The 24,597-nt window shown below is 35.4% G+C and overlaps 1 protein-coding gene across 3 annotated transcripts in view; it reads right to left on the minus strand.

Annotated features, from left to right (window-relative positions):
- The window catches only part of LOC149805675 (pleckstrin homology domain-containing family H member 2-like), a 349,103-nt gene that overhangs the window by 134,063 nt on the left and 190,443 nt on the right, over positions 1-24,597 (minus strand). For all 3 annotated transcript variants that reach the window (XR_016419762.1, XM_089950325.1, XM_089950326.1), the window contains one exon: positions 5-142. Coding sequence is in view for 2 of the 3 variants with exons in the window: in XM_089950325.1 (XP_089806451.1) it covers positions 5-142 (138 nt within the window). In the remaining variant the exon portion in view is untranslated. The remainder of the gene's footprint in view (positions 1-4; positions 143-24,597) is intronic.

Consider the following 24,597-nt stretch of genomic DNA (forward strand, 5'->3'; position numbering starts at 1 on the left):
CTACTTGTTCCTCAAGCTGATGCTGGAGGTCTTGAATACGTTGCTCTTTTTCCAAACATTCTTGTTCCAGTTCCTGAATATGTCTCTCGAAATCCTGTGGACCCCAGTTGATGGCTGCCAATTGCTGCTCCATCATACGCAACTGTAACGACAACCAATATCATAATTAAGTAACATGTCCATTATCCAAAATACCTATGAACTAATTTCTCTGAAAGAATGTTAGTTCTCACCGGAGATGGTACTGCAACTGAAAAGAATCTTTAATTTCTCCAAATATTTCTTTTTCTTGAATAATGTAATTTTAAATGAACATTATGACTGACTACATAAACTGTTTCTGTACTGAACTTCTCAGAAAAATGTGAAAATTTCCTTCAGTATGCGAAATTCTTTTGACTCTTTATGGAAAATAAAAAGGAATTTTTGAAGGTACAAGTGAATCATTTCAGCTGTTCAAGCAAAAGGTTAATATCAGGTATGCGTTATGCTAAATGATGACTTAAAATGTGATGTCATTATTATAATCTGAATATAAGTTCATGTGAGTAATTACAATCAGTCATAACAAATAATGCTCATGATGGAATTTAGTGTGAAAAAATGTACTATCATCAGTTACTTTGTTAATTATCTATTAATTTTATCTAAATAATAATAGGTAATCTGCATAATATGTTTATGCTTGGAATAGCTCATTATAAGTTCTGTCCCCCTTTTTTCCAGGATCTAACACAAACCTTTTGCTACTGAGACTTATGACCAGATGTACTGTATATACCTGCCTTTTAGTTCAGTCCAACAACAAACTACAGACACTAATATCTGACATCGCATAATGCAGTCATATGTGTTTATGCCGTTTGTTTGGAATAATCAGTATAACAAAGAATATAGACCCTGATCTGCCTACATATTATGTGATCAGGATCTATGTTGCCTGCAGATGGACCTGACTTGTAACCAGTTAAAGATGGTGATGCAAAATTCTCCATTTTCTTTTGTTTCCTTCACCTTTAATTTTAGATACATTTTAAAGCATTTTAACAACTTTTGTTTGTAATCTTGAAACATTTCAAGGATTATCTTTATTAGTTTTTGGACAATTCTTTATATTTACATTATCAGAACATAGCTTTTAATTAGCATCAGATATCCATTATTGTGCTAATGTGCCATTAAAACCAAAATATATACATACTTATCTATGCATGTATATGCATAAGATTAACTGATTTGTGTTACCATCTAAAAACTAAACTTGTAAAAAAAAACAGGATTGAATCAAAATAAATTGGCTTTAATCATCAAGATCTCCATGAAAACTATGATTTGTGCTGCTGATGTGATCCTTCATCTGACTGCCTGAGCTTGTCAACACTAGCAGCTATATTTCTGATCAGACTTTGACCATACTTGTTAAATAGTCTGATATCAATAATAAATTCAAGGAGTTTGATTATGGGCAAGATCAACACATAATTATAATGTAATCTTGCATTTGATAAGCTGAGCCTTGGAAAGAATTTTATATCAGACAATAAAACATAGGTCACATTTCCATGATTTGAAGTCCGGGAAGTGGTTCACTTAGGGTTTTGTTTGTACAATATTACACAAGTCTCCTAAGTGATATAGTTAACTGTTAAGTTACATAAGACAGGTGAGCAATATCAGGCTGCCTTGGAGCTCTTGTTAGTCATAAAGCTCATGTGTATAGATGCAAAACAGAAGAACGATGCTTTGAAATCAACACCTGTTCTAATTCAATGGCTTCTTGTACCTTCAAGCATAAACAGAGTTTAAACTTTACTGACAAGCACATAAGAAGTGGGGGGTAATTGCACTTGTAACATTCCCAAACTTTTTTCAAATCCCAAAACCAAATACAAATACATACTGTGTCCCTGTAATTTTGATTTTTGCTTTGGTGGCCCTTTTTACACATTACTCACTACATCTTGTTGGAGAATCTAAAGGATTTTTGAAAGAAGACCTGGACTGGTGAACTGTCCTTGAGATGCAATTCACTCATGTATTTTGCAAGATACTGCACAAAAATCATCTTTTTGATTGATGAGGATTATTCAAGGACATCAAAGTGTGGTGGGAGGAAGGAATTTGGCAATAGCAATGGTTAATATTACATAGTTTGTTTTGCCCCTCCCCTCAACTATATGTTAATAGCAGTAATACATAACCTGTCACTACTATGTAGCTGAATTTGTAAGGCGGGTTAGTTGATCTGTTTACTTAAAATAAGAGGTATTTTCTGGGCCATGTCTTGTTCCCCAACTATGGGTCCCCCCCCAAAAAAAAATGCCTGCGCTCTGTTGCATTAAAGGGGTCAGGTTGAAGGAGAAGATAGCAGGTGATGACCAAAATGCTGCCTTGATATTGTCCTTTAAGGAAATATGATTCTGTAGCAAGAACGACTCAAACCCTTATGAACTAAGAAGTGAGGCTTCCTTTCAGAAACTTAAACCTTCGACCTTTGTAGGGCATAAAGTCTATCTTGATCATACCTAGCACAGATTATACTGAGACTTGGGATCTCTATATGCAATGGAGTTACTCAGTCTAACTTACTGGCTAAAAATCCTGGTTGGCAAGGAAGGAAAATAGATTTGGATATGCTAATAAGCCAAGGACAGCCAATGTCAATAGACAAAGCCAGCTCCATCTTCCTACAGCCACCAAGGCAAGTGAAAAAGTCTTGAGCCTAAGGTTCTGGAAGGAAGCCTCAATCTGTAGTTCAAAAGGGGTTGATGAAAGAAGACTAAATACAAGACAGATTCCATAGGAGCTAAAGAGAGTAAGAGACATGTCTCAAAATGTTTTTAAGATCATCAAGATGCAATCCTGAACCAAATGCTGTTCTCTGAGAGAATTTAAGTGCTTTGGACTTGGCAGCTCTATAACCTTTGATAGTCAATACTGAATATACTTTGTTCTCTGTAAAGAAACAAAAGGAAATCAGGGACTGAACTTACTGAGGGAGAGATAGGATCAACAAGTTTCTTACTGCACAGAAGATTCTCCACCTGAAATCAGGGACTTTCAATGTAGAATATTTCCAGCGGCCTGAATGACAAAATTAGCCACCCAGCCTGAAAACTAGAGATGAGCCACATACATAGGTGAGGAATATGTGAGCTATGAGAAAAATAAGGGAAGTTCTGACTTTTTGTAGAACTTGAGTTAGCAGTCAGAACAGTGGGAAAGCATATGCAAACCAATAATTCCACTAGAAACTGAATGCATCCACTGCCCATGGCTATTGGTCCATGACTGGAGAAATGTACATGGGAAATTTGTTGCTGAGGCTGGTGGAAACAATTTCACTACAAGAAGCTTTCCTCACAGTGAGGTTTAACCCTATTTGTCAGCACATGATGAGCTATACATGGATGCCAGTATATGAAGGGAGGAATAACATGAGGGAAAACTGAGAGAAGAACCACTGACCCATGGAAGCTACAGCCAAGCTTCCTCACATACCCACACTGACTAAGCCAAGACTTGATTCCACACTGACAGAGGTGAGATGTCAGTAATCTGTTAAAAACAGTACCTTAGACTACTCAGGCACACCATACATCCAGTGTGACAAGGGACACTGCTATGGAGTGACAACACCAGAGACCATTCCATCAGAACTGAGTTGCATGTCCAGGAAAGACTGCTGAAACATTCTTCTTTTCCAGAATGTGCCGAACTCGGCAGGTGATGTTCTCTGAGTTTGTCCAGCTGAGAAAGGTTCCAGACCTCTATGCAAAGAGAAGGAGCATGTGCTTCTTCTTTGCTATGATACATGCTATTTTAGATGTGTTAATGGAGGAGATCATAAAACATCAATTGCTTACTGTCAATGCACCCTTGCAAAGCTAAAAATACAGCCTTCATATTGACACTGTTGATAAGGAGATACAATTCATCCCCAAGTCAAATGACCCTGGGGAACTACACCCTCTGGAATCTGATGCATTAGCAAATAGATATGAGGGGTGGGTAGGTGCATGCATAGGGACCTCTGTCAGAAATCTATCCCAAGTCATCACCAACTGCAAGTGAAAACTGGGTCATAATAGAATCAGAGCTGATAAATACAGAGAATATCGGTGTGGTCTCCACCTTGTAAGAAGGAAAAACTGTAGAGGGCAGATAAAGAGATGTCCTAAGGGCAACAGATCTGCAGGGGGCATTAAAGATTCCCAATAGGGATTGATAAAAGTGAGCAACCAAGAAGGTCTTGTTCACAACACTCTAGAAGTACCAGGATTCATTCTATACAGTCCAATGGGACCCAGACTAAGTTCTGGTTAGTGAGGATGTTCATCTCTATGTAAAGAAGTCCCAAAGATAGAATGATCTACAACTTCTCAGAGATGGGTAAAAGACACAACTGAACCAGGTTACTGTTAACCAGAAATGAAACCAATGCCAATGGAGGGAATGTACCTGAACATTGTTGATAAACCAATTGTCAAAATATTAGAGAATCAAAAGTACCAGTAATTGGAGGTATTCCACTAATACACCCATAACTTGGGTGAAGACCCTGACTGTGGAAGTAATTCTGACCAGCACAACCTCGAATTGGAACTGGAAAAACTGTCTGGTTGAAGCAAAACTGAAAGCTATGGTAAGTAACAACTGGTCATTCTGTTCAATACTTGCATGTGTCTTTATTGGAATGTGTGCACAGGCTCAAGTTGCCTGTGTTTGGTATCTCTCATGATCTAGAAATCATATTATGTCCAAATTTTTATAAAACTTGGTAAATAGGCTTATATCATTAAGAGTGTGAGTGAGTTTAATAATGAACAAAAGAATATGCACATAAAATATACCTTTAGCATTGGAAAGAAGTTTTATTATACAACAGAAAAAGATGAGAAAAAAAAGCGTACAATACATAGTTACAGAAATAGTTTGCATAGGGTTGTGTTTTTACAACAGTAGCTATTGGTAAGCCTGCAAAGATAAATGGTTAAGTGTTAAGTTATGTAAGACAAGTGAGTGATCAGGTTCACTTGGACCTCTTGTCTTTACTGCAGGTAACCATACATATAAGTTCTGTATTGCTTTAATTTGTATATATTTTTGTGTTATTCATAAGACATCTTAATGTGTAATTTTATTGTTATTATAATATGTGTGTCTCACTGGCATGGAAAAAGAAAGCTTTATAGCATCATAAATCTTTCTTTTCTTCATGAGGGGAGGTGTTATGTATTTCTATATTTTTTAGTTCTTGGTACATGATTGTGTCTATAGTATGTGTAATTTTTGTGCATGATTGTACATTGTAATGATCAACTATAGGTAAGATATTAGATGGCTAATTTTTGTACATGGGCTGTACAATTCTATTTTAAGATATTGAGTGTAGATTGCATAGCTAATGTAAATAGTTGCTGATGTAGGTGTTTACGATCATTAACAATAATATTAATAATAAGACCTGTTTAAAATTTGGGGTAATTTCTCAATCGCAAGAGGGGTCAGTTGGGTTCTTAAAAGAATTAAGTTGTTTCTCACTGGATGGGTTATGTCAGGTAGATTCTTTCACAATGTGTGACATTTGCAAAGTGTCACTTAGCAAGAAGTAGCAAAATGTGTTTTCAAACTTATGCTTGTATATTAAGTAAGAGGAGCTCCACAATTTGTCAGTCTTATTTCTTACGTTCTTGCTGTAAAATCGGTATGTGAGAGGAAACATTTATCTGGATTATTCACTGAAACTACAAAGTGCTCACTGGACTAAATTATTATACTGGTACCATTCTGAATTATTCAAAGGAGTTCTGGACAATGTAATTTTGATACATCAGGACTGTTAGCAGACCAGTGCATTTCAAGGATCTGAAATTCATTCAGAACATTTGGTCTTTTGGTGGAGGTAGGATCCAGGAAGAACCAATGTCCCATGGGAAGCTACTGGCAAGCTTATCTCACATACCCATAGTGACCAAGCCAAGACCTGAACTCATGCACACAGGCAAGATGTCAGTGATCTGTAAAGGCAAGTGCCTCAGACCACTCATCCACTCAGTATCATGAAGTAATACTCATAAGAAAAATCCAAACTCATCACAATTTCTTGTTATCTTTTGTCAATACTATTCATGAAACATTAGGAAAACATGAATCATGAAATGAACTGCATGAGCAGTTATGTTATTTCTGGCTCACCAATTCGCATTGTAATATATTTATGATTGATACAGGCCTAAACATTACATACAATCCTTTCCATATGGCTAAATTCCTCTACACAGACAATGTGTGTGTGTGTGTGATTTGGATTTTACCATAGCTTTAACAATTTTTCAGTCATATCGCTACAATGTCTGCAGTGTAACAGTTTATACTGATGTCTAGCACTGGGGCATCATGCTGCAGACATGTAGCACTATGTCCCACCAGGTCACATTATCCTGACACCAGGCCGACCAGTGCTAATGCTAACCTCTTAATGCTGAGTGTCACGCGAGGCAGCTGTTAGTACCATTTTTGTAAGTCTTTGGTATGACTCGGCCAGGGATCAAACCCACGACCCCCCACATCCAAGGGGAATACAGACAATGTATTATTAGACCTGTATATTGTGAGGATAGTGCTTTCTTTTCTGAGATATCATGTCAGTCATTTTTATGACAGATCATATCAGAACAAAATACACACTGCTTTCACTCATTTCAAATTGAATGCAATACTATACTGAAGTCCCAACTCATTATCTATTATTATCTGGTCTTGAAAAGAATCCATCACACTTAAAAATACAAAAAATGCTTGATGAATTATTATTTTGATGTCATCGTCTGGTTATAAAAGCAACTGGAGTTAATCGGTGACTGTCTTTATTAACTCTCCACTGAGGGTACATGGGATCAAACTAACTCCCTATTGAAAATAAGACAAGAAATTAAAGAAAATATCCAGACTGTCCATAAATGATAGTACTATAATATGATGGTAGATAACTGTGTAAAAATACTAAATAAGTAACTGAGAAAGAGATAATTGAGTTGAGTTCTAAAATCTCTTTACACATGGATAATCATGAAAAGAATGTCTGGTACTAAAATCAACTGGTAGAGAGGAAAAAAATTTAAGATTTAGCATGCAAAGTCTAAAACACTCTTCAATAATTTTTTTCAATTGGACTGTCACAGAAAAAGGTGAAAACAAAAGAAGCAAACAAATTTTTATGATGTATTAACAATTACTGAAGGACAGGGTTACAGTGAAAACACAAAACACGAAATCATGATTATTACAGTATTACTTATGAAGGAATCTTTGCAGCATTTTTGTCAGTCTTTATTTATATGCTTTTTTAGAATATTATTACTTTATTATTTCAGACCACTTTGCGTTGTTTCTTAATACATCTTATTAGATTATTCTGGCCAAGACCATATTCAATGATCCCAATATCGATAAAATCTGAAAATGACCATATGACAAGAAAGCTCGACATCTATATTACAGTGGATTTGGTTTCAGTTTGGTACATATTATACTACAACACAAGATAGTTATATCATAGCATTCTAGTTACATCCAGGCTGATCTGATGCTACTGCAACAGGTGAAAAGGGTGATGTAACTTGAGTTGCTGATGACACTGTTGACACCAGGGTAGCATTGTACTTGACCCCAAGATAATGCTCAAAATACCTGAGGTCATGGTCATGTAAAATAATGACTGTTTTCTTCAGCCAGTGTCAAGACCAGGGACCCTACAAGCTGGGGAAAAATACTTTTTTAAAATGCCTTTGGGAGAGTCAAGAGAGAGGTTTGTTTTGTAATAATCCTCTGTTAAAGCAACATAATTATCATCATCACCACCACCAGGTTAAAATTCACATGAGCTCAATTGTGTTTTTAACTTTTATCCAATGTTAAATATTGTACTAGGTTACTTCACTTTCAGTTATTCTCTTGGATCAAGTGGACATGACACTGACTATTTGTTTCACTCTAGTATAATAACATTCAGCTACATCAAATTGGATTGATATTGCCCTCTTCAGTAAAAAGGAAAAAAATAAATGTAAATCTGATATATGTTCATTCCAACTTGTTTGGTGTCTCCCTGAAGAGGTAACATAAGCAATGTTCTACAGTATCTCCATCACATATCATACAATTTATTTATTATTAACAATCAAGCTGCAAAATGAAACTGATTATAGAGATTACTTACTCCCAGACCTCAACTTGTGCTGGTATCCTATGGTCCAGAACTCTCAATTTATACACTACTTGTGGCAAAGCACCCTCAATGTAAATAATGTTCATGCTAGACTTTTTTTCCATGGATACAGTTAATACTGAATGCTGAAATTTCCAAGGGAGAAAATTTTATGTGTAACAAGTCTGACTGAATTACAATTACTTGGATCAATCTGAGATGAATGCTCCCAAAACAAACACATATATGGACAGATAGATTAGATAAAAACAGATCAGCATAGCAATGGCTATACCCACATATTACATACTGGGGAGGCTAAAAAATAGAGCAGACAAATAATTTACACATCATCTTTCATTAAGGTTGGTACATGTATTTTTGATAGGGACTTGTAAACAGGATAGACAATCTATAAGATACTCTTGTATTAAACTTTGTATGTATCTTTTTTTTAAACAAATGTAAAATAAAGAAGTCAAATAACCAACAAAGAACCTTGGATTAAGTTTGGTAGGTGTGGTGCATTTTGACAAGGACTGTGAAATTAAGTAGACAAATAATCTACATGACCTTTGATCATGGCTGTGTAGGTGTAATCCATAAAAGACTTAAAGGTAATTTGGTGTTTTTATGGCAAGGCTTGTGAATCAGTTATTTTCATGGGTATTTAATTTTACAGGAAATAAAACTTATTTTAATGAATTAATACTTATTGTACCTGTCACTATTGTTTTGCTTTCCTTCTGGGATGCTAACGCCTCTCATACAAGGGCATAAATTCCAACCCCTCCCTCCTTATAATGAATTTTCTAGAAATAAAGAAAAGAGGCAACTACGAATCAGCATGACTCTGATGTCATCAGCACATGCAATGTAGTCTTCCTCTTTGACTCAGACCCAAACTAAACTTGGGCCATCAAAAAGGGTGGGAGGGAATCTGCAATAGTGACAGGTAAGTATTACATCATTAAAATTAGTTTTACCCCTCAAAAGAACCAAATTTTAATATTAGTAAATCATGACCTATCACCCCTTCATGCTCATAAACCTCCTGAATCCTGAATGGGAGGCTTTTCCTTCCGAGATGAGTATTTTCTCCTGTCCCTCCTATTACTCACTGAAATCTGCCCCAGACTAATTATTAAAATATTCAATAATTTTTATTTACACACTTTATGTATGACAAAGACTGCATGTAATCATGTGACCGTACTGGCTTATGCAAGCATGACATTTTCATTGCTAATTAGAAAAAGCTCAAGCAACAAAAGTAATTAACATTACTTGGATTCTTTTGGCAGGACCGGTTTTGCTTCAGTGTTTCAAGATTGTCGAGATGGATTATGCTATGTGTGAGCAAATGTAATTTGGAAAAGATTAAAGACGTTAATGTATTATAGCTGGAGTAGTCAATCCTAAAGAGCTAAAGTGGTATAAAATATGTCGGTTTGGATTCAGTACTTCAAGTTCATCTAGACATCTATGCTTGCATTACCTAACGCTAAAATGCCAAAATATAAACAACTGAAATATCAAATGAAATTCATTAATGGATGGGAACAGGAATTCAGTAGTTGCAATCAAGTTAAGAAAGACACGAAAATGCATTCTGCTGTTCCTTTGACATAAGATTCAAACAGGCCTATGAAGTAGCAATAGCCAGGACTTATTGGTTTTGATTCTCATGAACTGTGTGATTTGTGTAATTTGGATTTTTAACGTAGCTTTAATAATTTTTCAGTCTAATCACTATGATGTCTGCATTGTGGCAGTTTATAGTGATGTCTAGCACTGGGGCATAATGCCCCAGACATGTAGCATGATGTCCCACCCAGTCACATTATCCTGACACCAGGCCAACCAGTCCTAACACTAACCTCTTAATGCTGAGTGCCAAGCAAGGCAGCTGTTAGTACCATTTTTATAAGTCTTTGGTATGACTTGGTCGGGGATCGAACCCACAACCTCCCATATCTGAGGCATATGCTCTAACCACTAGGCCACTGGAGCAGAGAACTGAAGGTCTCTCTCAGTGGGGGACTAATAACTATCTTGAATAGGGAGGAAACTCCACCTGGAAATGATACATGCAGAGGTATTAGTGTAACCTTTAATAGGTAGGAAGAGATCCTTTCTGCTCCCTGTGGCCAATCTTGATCATCATCAGCACAGATACAACTGAAACAAGGAATCTATACAGGGAGTGGGACTACTAAAGAAAGCTAGATTTTTATTTCACCCAAAACCTAGTTGACAAATGAGAGAAACAGACTCATTGAGCCTGGACCATAGATAGCACACTCTTCTAACAAGCACTAAAAAAAGCAGGAAAACCGTTTAAAGGGTTAAGATCTTGAATGAAGCTTCAACCAGGGGTTCATTAAGGGGGTTTAAACAAAGTCAACAGCATGCACAAGAGATTTCATTTAGGCATTTAGTACATCAGATAAACAGTCTGCAGCTAAAAATACCTAATAAGTTGGAAAGGACTTCACTACTGCCATTTAATGCAGAAATGATCATTCTCTGTCTTTCAACAGAAAGAGACAAAAGACTGCCACTGTGCTCTGAAAGGGACTGCTAAGATTAATGCATTTATTAGCGTACCAATCACAATAGATTCTCCACTTTGCTTAAATGGTTAAATGTAACTGTAGTTTAAGAAATAAATAAAAAAGAAACAAAGAAACAAACACACACAATACATCTTTAAAATATTCCTTTTAGGCCTATATTCCCCGAAATGGCATGCAGACATCATGAAACATTTTAAAACAAATTTTCCCTCAAATGAACAATCACCTCAGACTAGACCCAAAATTGTAACAAATATAAATATTTTCATTTTTCTAATGTTATAAATTTATATTTTCGACAGAATAAATTATTCCTGTACACCAATGAACTCTATATATGCTTTCTGATCAAGTATGACTTTCAAACACACTAAAAACCTCACCAAGCAATTTCTCAAGAGAGAGTACAACAATTTGTTATTCCAAGTTGTCACCCAACATAGCCATGACATTTTAAATGGCCTCAGGAGGTGGAGTTGTCATTTCACTTGGATTTACAAGTAACGTCAAACACAGGATTTGATCCAGAAATATTTTGTACATCTCACCAAAAGGACCCTTCAGCTGACCAGTCTAAAATGTTCACCAGTGTGCTGTGGACAAATCATGTCTGCATTAAAATTGCATGATTTAAAGAATAGACCTTATCTGACCCTAATGGCCCATCAGTGTCAGTACAGATTTGGGGGCTGATCTATTGGACAAACTATAACTTTCTCTCCCCAAAATTAATAGCCTTCTTCTTTACCCCAAATGCATGCACATACAAAGTTTGGTTGAGGCATGTCATAAATGAATTGGGGGTCATTCTTCCAGTCAGTGACCTTGACATTCAACCTTTTCACATCAAAATCAATAGGGTTCTTTACTAAAGGCAAGCTATCCACAAAGTCTAGTAAGAGATAGTGAAGAACTCTAGCTGTTGTGAGGAAGCAGTTTATTTCTTTCATTTTGTGACCTTAGCCTTTGACCTTTTTAAGGAAACTTGGTAGATCAATTGGAAGAGCATCAATCTGAAGGTCACTGGTTCAACATCTGCTGAGACCAGACCATGTTGGCTGCCTCAATGTGTCCTTGGGAAGTGCACTAACAGCTCTCATTTCCTCCATATGATTTAGCCAATAAAAGTGTCATGCATGCCAAATAAGTTTGGTTAAGGTTTTTAATTATGTTTGTGCAGAGCTCTTTTTTTACTTCTTTCAGTCAGTGACCTTAGCCTTGGACCTTTTGAGTCCCAAACTGATTGGGTTCTTCAGAACAACTAGTGCAAGCCATCCACAAAGTTTGGATAACTCGAGTTAAACAGAAACCATTTTTCTTTTTTCAGACATAATGACTTTTGCTTCAAGGTTAAGAGGATTTTTCCAATACCCCATGTGCAAGCTATACATATTTTCTAATACCCCATGTGCAAGCTATACACAAAGTTTGGTAACTACAGATGGTTGAGGATTTGTCCAGTACCCCATGTGCAAGCTATACATATTTTCTTATACTCCATGTGCAAGCTATACATAAAGTTTGGTAACTACAGATGGTTGAGGATTTTTCCAGTACCCCATGTGCAAGCTATACACAAAGTTTGGTAACTACAGATGGTTGAGAAATTGAGTTGTATTCAGAATCTGTTTTCCTTTTTTTAGTTACAGCTTTTACATCAAAAATCAATGTTTCTTTCTTTCCCAAGTGCATGCCATCCAAACAGCTTGGTAAATGCAGATGGTGGTCATGTAAATGTATTGTGCAGAAACCAAATTGATAACCAACAGATGGACAGATGGCCAGCCAGATGTACAGATGGATGGACTGCGACATAACATTTGCTCCGCCTAATAGGGGGTATATAAAACCCAGTACCACATGATAAACAGTGAATTCATTGTATCATACCAGCAGAAATACTTTACCTTTTCAATTCTTAGCCAAAGAGCTTCATTCCCCTGAAAGTTGTACATAACCGACATTATACCTTTGACACAAAATATCACAAATTATCTATCCACTAATGAACACCACTCTCTCTTCCTGGATCAATCTGTAACAAGTATGAAACCAAATCATCCATCATGAGGAACAAAAATTAACAGCCTGATAATTGGTTCTGAAAAAATATTCCAGTTGCAAACCAAATACACAACTATCAAATGTTATTCCTGAAACTTCAATTGATTATGTCATCCAGCAGTTACACGATCAAGAACAATGAACTCAACGATAATTAAAATATTTAATACAGTTCTACCCTTTGATAAATCAGTTGAAAAGATTGGTCTTTCAGATAATGCTAAATAGCTGTCAGCTCATTTCATGAAATGAGAAAAGACAAATAACTTGAGACAGCTTTAGTATGTATATTCAGACAACAATTAAAACCTTCCGTATATAATACACTCAACTGCCTGCATTGTCAAAAAATGCACTATGACGGTCTAAATGTGGGTCTTTGGGTGCACAACATGTACTGGAATGAACGAACAGGAGTTAACAAAATGTCAGCACAATTGCTATACTTTGCCAAGACAGTGTAGGCATCCAGAAAAAAGCAGACAGAACAAAAACAAAGGAAAAATGGGTAAAATCTACATAATGTAATGGCACATTTTTTTTTATGAAACATAATTCAACATAAAATGTATGAACATAATCACAGGACACATCCAAGGACAAATACATGGCTTTCACCAGTTGCCTCTTACAACATAAGGGGTTACTGGTGTACAGAGGTGCAGCTTGCAACATTGGACTGTAACAGCAGATATTTCTTGATCAAAGTACACCTCTTCAGACTGGATCAAATTTTTCTGAAGAAAAAAATCCCACATGCCTCTAGGATCAGATAGAATTTTTCAATCGATTAAAATTACATTCTATTCCATTTATAATGAGAATTTTCCAACATAAAAAGATTATATCTATCTACTGTGAATTCACTATTTTTTTAATGGAATACCAATTTTTGTGGATTTTCTTAGCCATTGCAAACCATGACTTTCAAGACTCAACATTCCAAAAACATGATTTTCTGTGGAATCAATAGAATCTTTTCCCTGAATCCACTAATTCAATCTGACAAAAGTGTTCTTTTTCACACAAAAAAACAACAAAATTGATTCCTATGAATATAACTGAATTACAGGATATTTCAAAGTCTATTCACTTCAGTATAGATACAATCTCTGAAAGAATGCTCTAGTTGAGAAAAGATCTTAAAAAGAATGTACCAGTGTTTCAAGTCCTGTTATGTAAAGTATGTGTGTATGTATTGAGCACAATAATGACTATATAGTGCGAAATAAAAATTCTAAAGACGTAAAATTAAAGCACAAAAAATGTTACAAATGAGCAATATTTCTGGCTGAATATTACACTTTCAGGTAAAAGTTTGCCAATGTAGGCAAAATGAACCGACCCATCTCTAAGTAAACCCTCTAATAAAAATTCCAGGAAATAACCCAATTTCTCTATTCTCCACTTTGTATTGGTCAATACAAGGTTTACTGGTTGATAAACTTTATATTCACCTATACAAAGATCTATATATCTATAAAAAATGGATAGAAAATCCACAAGTTTGGCATATACTTAAAAAAACATGTTTCTGGACACTTAATAAGTAACAACAGAAGAGAAACTTGTTGAACAAACCACCCCTTCTTCAAGCCTAATGTAATCTCTCAAATGATGATGTCATCACGCTATAAAACAAAACGGATTTGATCTTAAATGAGGTTTTACAGCAGTACCTTTTTCTCTCCATTTGACTGATATATTTACAGCATGATTTCAGATTTATGAATTTAATCCTCCACATAACCTGAAATATTTAAATCATTTTTGTTTATGTGGAGCAGTGCAAGTAAGAGAGAGTACGAATTTAGAAAGGAATCCACTGTGACTCAGGGGTTAGAATGATAGACTTGTGACTGAAAGGGTGCAGGTTCAGATTCATCCAATGTATCTGCCTGGGTAATATTTTGTGTTTAATGGCATCTCAGCACAATACATGTAATGGTTATATGGTGCCAATTAAAAGTTCTAAACATTCAAACGTGAAAAATTCCCCCCCCCCCAGTTTATGAAGATTAACCTGATAAACATAAACATGAAGTACTGTATGGTCAAAAGATTTTATATAAACTGCATTTCCTAAAAAACTAAAAGATTTCTGGTGAGTGGTACATTATCAAAAGGTTCCTTAACTGAGCTCACATCAAAATATTCTGTCTCACTGGGTGAAAGTTGATACACTCAACGATGTGTTCCAGTCAGTGGACACTGGCAGGGTATGCACCCTGGTTGAAGTTCTCCCTTTTGGAGGTATGTACCAGTCAGGTGCATGCAATCCTGTATGCAAGCAGCACAACACCATCTCTGTGATTTTCTCTATACATGTGATGCCAATCTCCAATTCAAGTTTGATCTTATGAAGCTTGTGGAGTTCTTAATCCACAGGTTTTGCTAAGTACATAGAACATGCTGATTTATACAATATTTAAAGTCAGTACATGGGATCTTCAATGTGTAAATGGGTGATTGCAGGACATATGTGGCTGCTTTATCCACCCTTCCATTAATCCTAATGTAAACATGGCTAGGCAGCCAACAATTGAGAATAATTTTTCTAGATCAAACAAACAAATCCTGCTTCTGTAAGTTCTGGGATATTAATGGGTTGTCAAATTTAAAGCTTTGCAAGGCTTTCAGTGTGGAATAGGAATCCAAAAAGATGATGAAAGTTGCAATTTATTTTCAGAGATGTTTCAATGTAGTTAGTTCAAAGATCTGAGAAATGCATAACTTCTAAAGTTCTTTTCATGAAATTTCAAAGCAATGTTATATATATATATATATATATATATATATATATATATATATATATATATATATATGTATGTATACACACACACACACACACGCACACACACTGCTGCAACAACTGCAGGCATCCTTAAAATATTTGGTATTAGAATGTTAATTAAATCTAGATTGTAAACCTGATCAGCACAAGAGTTGCAGCAAAAATTTAAATATAGTTTGATATTATTATATTTAACAAAAATCAGAGTGAAAATAATGTTTTTCTTAAAGTACAAATAAGGAGGGGTTTTTTACATTTATTTTTTAACTATTTAAAACAGAAATACCCAAATAAGTGTTCTTGTAAAATATTATTCCAAATTTTATTAACTTTTGTGTTTAAGAGCAATACCACCACTAAAGTTGGAGCAGACATTGCCTCCCCCTGATATGTGCACATTAGCAACCTGCTTAAGATGCTAAATAGTCTTGAGTCATGACAGTCAATGAACTGAACAGTGATCAATTACAAAAAACAATTGCATTAGTGTTTTGTTAAGAGTCAACATATATTTTATAACTTTGTATTGTGTAAATCACAAAGAGAAAATGCAAGCACAATCAATGATTTCATAACCAACCACTGTGAAGCCAGCAAAACATGAAATACAGGTCATGATAACCTCTTTTGTTGAAAAGGTGTGGCATTAATAGAGATGCCTATCCTCATCAATATCATGATTCTATTACAAACAGTGCATGACAAATGAATATCAACACAAAATTAACCCAATTTCATGAAACTTAACATATGGGTAATGACATACTATAAAAATAAGATACCAGTCCTCATCAAGTGCATACCCTCACCAAGTTGCATGATTCTACATAGGACCGTATGTACAGATAACCTATGTGGTCATGAGATTAAATCTGGAAAAATGGGAAATGAAGATTAAAATGAACTGTTTGGTTTGGTTTTGGTACCAAGATGTACACCGGTAACAGGGTAACATCACCAGACTGTTGATTCATGCAAGAGCAGTAAGAAGACAAAATTTAATCAAAGTCAGTGAATCATGAAATATGGTTCACAATGACAAACCTACAAGGTGAGGGTGCTAGACTTAAATTTGTCAACAGTAGAAGATGGGTTGAGTTTCAACTGACAAAAGATTTAGGTTTGTGACAAGAACAAGGTCACATACTTGCTACCTAGCTGACATGCAGGTAGATGGATGTAAAACTACTCATCAGGAAGTATGTCATCACCATTCTTTTGTTGTAAGGGTCTGGTACTAATTGAGATGCATAAAATAGTTTGATGCAGAGGTAGGCAAACTTTCCAGTGCAAGTGCCGCATACACAAATTTACACCTTGTCGTGGGCCGCATAGTTCATTAAGTAAAATAATTAATATTTGAAATAGCAAAAACAAAAGGTTTTTTCTAAATAACATCTAATTAATTTTCAGTTGTTAATATGTTGTTAATATTTGAAAACTTAAACTTCAAAAGAAGCACATTTATTTCATAAACAGAGTAACATAAACAGAGTCAGTGCGAAAGATGACTTGTTCCTAGGCTGCATGAAAACCCTTGGTGGGCCGCATGAAAGCCCTAAATTGCCATAGTTTGCCCACCCCTGGTTTGATGGTTCTAGCATAAACAGAGCATGAGAAATAAGCTTAAAAATACAAAGTTAAAGTAAATTGTTTCAAAGCATAAAATAAGGGTCACAGTTATCTACTTTTATGATGTGGTTATAACACACTACAAGATGCATCACTGCACCAAGTTTAAAGATTGGTGGGCCGCATGAAAGCCCTAAATTGCCATAGTTTGCCCACCCCTGGTTTGATGGTTCTAGCATAAACAGAGCATGAGAAATAAGCTTAAAAATACAAAGTTAAAGTAAATTGTTTCAAAGCATAAAATAAGGGTCACAGTTATCTACTTTTATGATGTGGTTATAACACACTACAAGATGCATCACTGCACCAAGTTTAAAGATTGGTGGGCCGCATGAAAGCCCTAAATTGCCATAGTTTGCCCACCCCTGGTTTGATGGTTCTAGCATAAACAGAGCATGAGAAATAAGCTTAAAAATACAAAGTTAAAGTAAATTGTTTCAAAGCATAAAATAAGGGTCACAGTTATCTACTTTTATGATGTGGTTATAACACACTACAAGATGCATCACTGCACCAAGTTTAAAGATTCCAGATATAACAGTATGTGTATATTGTTCTCAAAACCTGAATATGTAAAACTCAATATGCAATTAATGTACTGTATAAGTACCATGGTGGTTCAATGGTTAGGGTGCCAAACTCACAAATGAAGGTTGTGCATTTATGGCAGGTAATGCAGTCAGTAATTTTGGACAATCTAACTGTTCACTAACTTAAGCACATACTTTTGGGAATTCTATGGGAGTAAACTGCACATGGAAAGTGGAATTTTAATTTAGACATTGTTCTACAAAAAACAGTAACAATTAGCTAATTGAAGATTTCTCCAAAGTTTATCTTTCCCAGAAATGAAAGATTTTTTGAAGCATGAATGCAGACAATTTCTTCTTTACTGCAAAATTTAATAGACCCACATATTTCTCACACCATATAACAAAAGACAGATAGAAAAAAAACCTGCAATAAATCCATTACACCTATAAATCTATTCAGAAATGGAATCAAAATCAAAAGACTTCAAATTTGCCCTTTTCTGGAGTACATACCTGCCAGGTGAAGTTTATGGAAAGTATCTGATTACAAAGCAAACATTGCTCCATGGCTCCATTATTTTGGGTCACTTGTTTCATTTACAGTGGGATCGTACCCTTATGCAACTTAAACAGCAAATTTCTCCATTATATGAAGTGCATAACTTTTGCTCAGCTATAATAAACCAAACAGTGAATCTATAAGTCAAACTAGCTTGATCAAACATTTGCCAGAGTCACAAAATTGAGACCCTGAAAAACAAATTTAAACTGAAATCATCCCTAAAAACTATTTCCATAATAGGAATTAGATGGATTGGATTTCACAATAATATAAGAAAAACTGGCATGCATGAAGAGCATTATTTTACCAACAAAGAAAAACCGCAAAAGGCTTTTGGTCAACATGGACTGAATCAGCTATTTCTTTTCCTGCTAATGAAAGTATGCAGTCTGGCCTTTAATCAAGCACAAATTTCCATAAAAAAAGCTAAAACTGTCGGCAGATGTGAACAGTAATGCATGCAATCATTGATTACATAGCTTGACTCTTTGTAGCTTTTAGTTATCTCCAGTAGCCATGGTAAACATTAACTATCATGCTGAAAAAAAATTCTGAGTGAAGTGAACCTGACAAAAAAGTGTTGAGCCCTATGACATGGTTGGTAAAAACCATCAACTGTTATTTTGTTTAAAAATTTCTCTCGTATAATCTGTTTCAGAAGCTATTATTTTCCAGCTCATGAAGTCAGATATTCCTGGGTGAAAGTCACTGTTGATCAACCTTCTGTAAAACCATGGAACTTAAAATGTTGTAAAGCACTTAAATAAAAATAAAAAATAACGTGTGACTTCCAACATGGGTTTTGCAACCAAAAAAGGCACTTATGTGAAACAATTTGCCATTTTTTTAAAAAGACCTCGCCCTTTCTCTAAGTGTAAACCATCCATGAAGGATGGCCATGTCTGTGATGTAGAAATGAAGTCACTGCAAAAACTGTTTTTCTTCTTTCCATCACTGTGAATCTGACCACTGATCATTTTTACCCAAAACCAATTAACTTATTCCTTATCCCAAATACAATCCATCCATAAAGTTTGGTAAAGATATGTCCCGTAGAACTGATATTATTTCAGAGAACCATTCTTTTATTCTTTCAGTCAGTGACCTTGTCCTTTAAGCTTTTAACTTCAAAATTAATAGGATTCTTTCTTATATCAAGTATGAGACATCACAAAATATTTTAACCATATATGATGGAGAACCCATTACTCTGTGGAAACATAATTTCTTCTCTCAGTAAGAGTGATCTAACTTTTGACTATCTGTGACCATTATAGACCGAGTTCTTTCTTACCCCAAATGCAAGCCATCCCAAAGTTTGATAACTGTCAATGGTGGAGAACACAAATAACTGAGCTGAAACCGTTTTCCTTCCTGCAATCAGTAACCTTGACCCTTGAGACTGATTATGACAGAATTCTTCCTTTACCCAAGTTCAAGCCATCAACAAAGACAGGTAATTGCAGATGATGGACAATTATAATTACTGTGTGGAAACCAAAAACTGTTGACAGAAGTAAGGGCATTAGAACAATATGCTCTGCCTTATGGCAGACAAATAAAAATTGTGAATATGATGATGGGGAAATATTAATAAGAAATATAATGCAAATCTCTACAAATGACAATATAGGCTGAGTTAAATCTGTTTCTGATTCCTTAAAAAGTCAACATTTTACTGCAAATATTCAAACAGCCTAATGTGCAGGCTATATTTCGAAGGTGTAGTGATAACAAAAAAGAAAATGTTTGACTATTTAAAAACTGATGACAGCATTTACTTGGAGTTTATGACTGACAACTGTCCTCTTGCAAATAATTTCTGAAACTATTTTCAAGGGCATTCACAACTGAAAAATGACAACTCTGGATCATGGTGAGCTTTTATAATGGTATATACAAGGAAACATAAATATATACAAACATCATGCTTGATTTTCTTTACAATTGACAAAACTCTAAAAAAGTTAAAGAGCTAGGTTAAATGAAATGTTTCAAATACCAAAAGGAAATTAAGTGAAAGGTGTACTATCTGATTTTATCACAAGCCACTATGGATAACACATTCGATAATTCCATTTATTTCATATTATCAATATCTGATGCGTATACAGTATCACATCTCAACATAAAAGCACACTGTTGAGAAAACATGAACTGGATATATTTAAACATCATCCTGCTACACTATTTTTAGAACTATAAATTATACTCTTTTTAGAAAAATCCTTATTTAAATTTTGTAAATTGTAACAATGGTAATGGTAATATATACCTGTCAAATCAATCATAACTTACTGAATTTTGTGCCCTTTTGCAAATGGATTTTTCTTAACGTCTATACTGATTTCCCTGCATCAGTAGCTTTCTACTTACAAAAGCCGAAATTTCTTTCCCTGATCATTGACTTTTCTTTATTTGAATAAAGGAATTAAAGGATATTGCTGACCAGATGAATAACTTTCAGAAACATGAAAAACAAAACAGCCAATATGCTTATGACTTTGTATTGAAAATCATATCGATAACATAATTTAGTAAAATGCTTTGGAGGCAAGATTACTTAAGTACAATATATAGCACATAAAGTATAGCTGATAAAAAAGAGTGAGGTAGAGTATCTATAATAAGATCAATCAGACCGTTTTAATGGTCATTTATACAAAGACTTCTAGATCCCATCATACAAAAGAAACAGGGGCCCCAAATGGCCAAGTGGTCTGAAGTGCTCACCGTGACAGATCATTGCCATCTCGCCTCTGCGTCAGTTTGAGTCTCGAGTTCAGCCAATGTGGGTAGGTAAGAAAGTTTTCCAGTAGCTTCTCGTGAGTCGGTGGTTCTTTCTGGGGTTTTCACGTTCTTCCTCCACCATTTATACTGGCCGTCATGTATAGACTATCGTGCACACAAAAATGGTGCTAAACCCTACAACAACAACAGCAACAACAATAACAACAACAAAAGAAACAAAATGATGCAAAATGGTTTTTAGCATCAATAGAAATTGGAAAATTCCAGCTACTAATGAATGTTGTTATTATAATGCACAAACATCAAAACTACCACAGGATCCATGATAGCTCCGTTGGTTGAGCATCAGACTAATAATCAAAAGGTTTTGGGTTCAATGCCTGCCCAAGCCAACCAAGTTCACCTGCCTCAGTGTATCCTCGAAAAAGGCTCTTAGCTTCAAATTTTTGGCATCATATAGCGAAACTTCAAAGCCATTATTGGTTGTACACAGAAGATGAAAGCATTGCATACTCCACTCTTCCATTTCTAGAAAAAACACTAAAAAAAATAATTTTGTCTCACTCGAATTATGTGTACTAGTACACACAAAAAAGTGTCTTCATACAAACAGTACCTCATAAATAATACATTCTACATACACCACATATCTTTTATTTATTTCTGTGTATGGAATGTGCACAATGTGGTGCCAGTCTCAATTAAAAGAGCTGTAACATTCTAGTCGTCTTTTTGTGCATTCCAGAGTACCTACAATGACACTTCTGGGATCCTGGGAATGTATTAATGCAAATCATGTACATTGCATGTATTTCTGCATTCTCTCTAGATATACCATACAAATCCTTGCTCAGTTATTATTATTATTATTATTATATGTATATATAATCAGAATATGTGGTCTTTGCAATGGATTCTCCGAAAAAGCAATCTATTTTTTACTGATAAAATAACTTCTGACTGCTTAAAAATTCATCATACCTGGTACAAATTTACATCTTTTTTTATAGAATCAAGCATAAATTTGATTAAGAGACAATATCTCAGTTCTGCAGCCTGAACAAAATGCATCTATTTCAACAGCACAAGGCATTATATAAAGTGAATAACTTGTGGCAGTGTGAGAGAAGGAGGGGGTATTGAAAAGAAGGAAGATTGAGATTAATATCCATTTACAACAGTGGTTCAACTGTTCACATTAATATAAATGAATGCTGTATTTAACATAAGTATAGTGAATGATAAATTACATGCCTGTCCCATATTTAATAGTCCTATATGTAGTTAAATGTTACTAGTGTAAAGGAGCCACTTTTCTTCTTTTGGTCAGCGACCTTGACCTTTGAGCTCAACCCCAAAATTGATAGGCTTCTTCCTCATCTCCAGTGAAAACCATCCACAGAGTTTTGCTGAATGTAAATGATGCAGAACTCTAGCTATTTTACAGAAACCTTTTTTCATTCAGTCAGTGACCTTGCCTTTCAGATCTTGACCCCAAATTTGATAGTCATTTTCCTTGCTGGAAGTTGCTGTGGCTCAGTTGGTGGAGTATTGAACATGCGATACAAAGGTCACAGGTTAAATACCCACCCAGGTCAGCCATAGTCATCTGCAACTGTGTGTCCCTGGGAAAGGCTTCCACTTCCACAACATGATATAGCCAGTAGTAAGTTGTTGTTGTTGTTGTGGCGTTTAACGCCATTTTTCAGCACACGATAGGCTATACATGGCGGCCAGTATTAATGGTGGAGGAAGAACCAGGGAAAAACCTGGAAAGAACCACCGACCCATGAGAAGCTACTGGCAAGCTTTCTCACATACCCATATTAGCCAAATCTGAGACTCGAACCCACGCAGACAGAGGTGAGATGGCAGTGATCCATAACGGAGAGCGCTTTAGACCACTCAGCCACTCGGGGCCTCTCAGTAGTAAGTTAAAAGTGCAATTCAAACCAACAACAAAAAGAAAAAAACTTCCTTATACTAATTGCAAGCTATCCACAAAGTTTGTAACTGTACATGGCGGAGACCCAAAGTTATTCTGCAGAAACCATTTTCATTCTTTCAGTCTGAGTAAACGTGACCTTTGAGCTTTTGACACCAAAATAAATAGACTTCTAGCTATGATGCTTCACTACGATGAATGATGCTTGCATTTCAAGCCATCTATATTGTAGCTGATGCTATAAATAAAGTGTGATGGTTCTACAGCTTAATAAATAATCGTAAAACACAAAATGTAACCGAAGTCAGTGGATTATGAAATACAAGTCAGAGTGACCTACTTTTGTGTAGTTCTCATCAAGATGCATTCTCTACCCAAGTGTACAGAACCTACCATATAAATACTGCACAATACTTGAGCTAAACTCAAAAACTTCACAAACAGCTTTTTCTAACAAAAGTTTTCACCTTTTGCTACAATTTACCTTTTTTTTTCAAGGTAATCAATTTCTGAAAGATCGTGAAAAACATAACTCCAAGAGGTTTCAACACAGCGTGTACAAGACTCAAAATACTAATTCAGCTTCCATAGTAAACCTATGCAAACACCATGATATTAAAAATCAAATAACTTTAAATTTCTGAATGGTCATGATCAAACCTATATTTACCTCTATAGCTGAATCTTTGATGGCAGGTTCTGTGCAAAGACAACCATATGAGCTCCGGTATTTTCAGATCTACATGTGTTTTCAATTCTGCACCAACAGTCAAACGCTAATTTCAGTAATCAGATTTCCAAACTAAAGTCTGTAAAAGGACTGAAATTCTATCTATCTGTCTTTTATTTTCAATTTCAACTAGGATAAGTTTTCAAAAGATTCTTTTCACTAAAAATTTTACTTTCATTATCAACCTATCCTGGCCAGTCAAACTCATATATACTCTGTTTTATGTTCACCCATTTCTGTACTGGTTCCCAATTCTTTCATATCTATTAGTACCATGTGTCCTACATGTGTGCCTCATTGTGTACCTGCAAAACACTGTGTATTATGTTACAGGATTATGCAAAGCAAAACATGATTCCATTTCTCTTAAATGTACAGACATTTGTTTCGCAAAAGGACAGTCAACATTGAAACTCCAATATTTGTGTAAAATATTGATACCGTGATTTCACTGCAAGTAATAGTGAAACTTCTACTCATCCTTGATGAAATCTCTGAGTGCCAATTCAGGAATTTTTAAGTTCACTTCAATCTTTGGAACTTGCTTCTCCACAATGAACCACAACTATCAAACCCCATTCTCATGGAAGTGCTAGTGGATGCCTCTACCCAATTTGCATACGAGCTTCTCTCGAAGCCTCTGCATCATCTGCATGGAAGCATGTTTTGATGCCTACTGTATACATCAGCCATTTTGATCTGGTTTTTATAGCATCACCTGCAGGATAAACCCATTATTAAATAATACAGGCATTGGGGTAAATGACCATTATGTCAATATCAAATGGTTGCAACTGA

This window comes from Sinohyriopsis cumingii, chromosome 2 (genome assembly GCF_028554795.1).
Source record: "Sinohyriopsis cumingii isolate HCF-2022 chromosome 2, ASM2855479v2, whole genome shotgun sequence".
Classification (NCBI taxonomy): Eukaryota; Metazoa; Mollusca; class Bivalvia; order Unionida; family Unionidae; genus Sinohyriopsis; species Sinohyriopsis cumingii.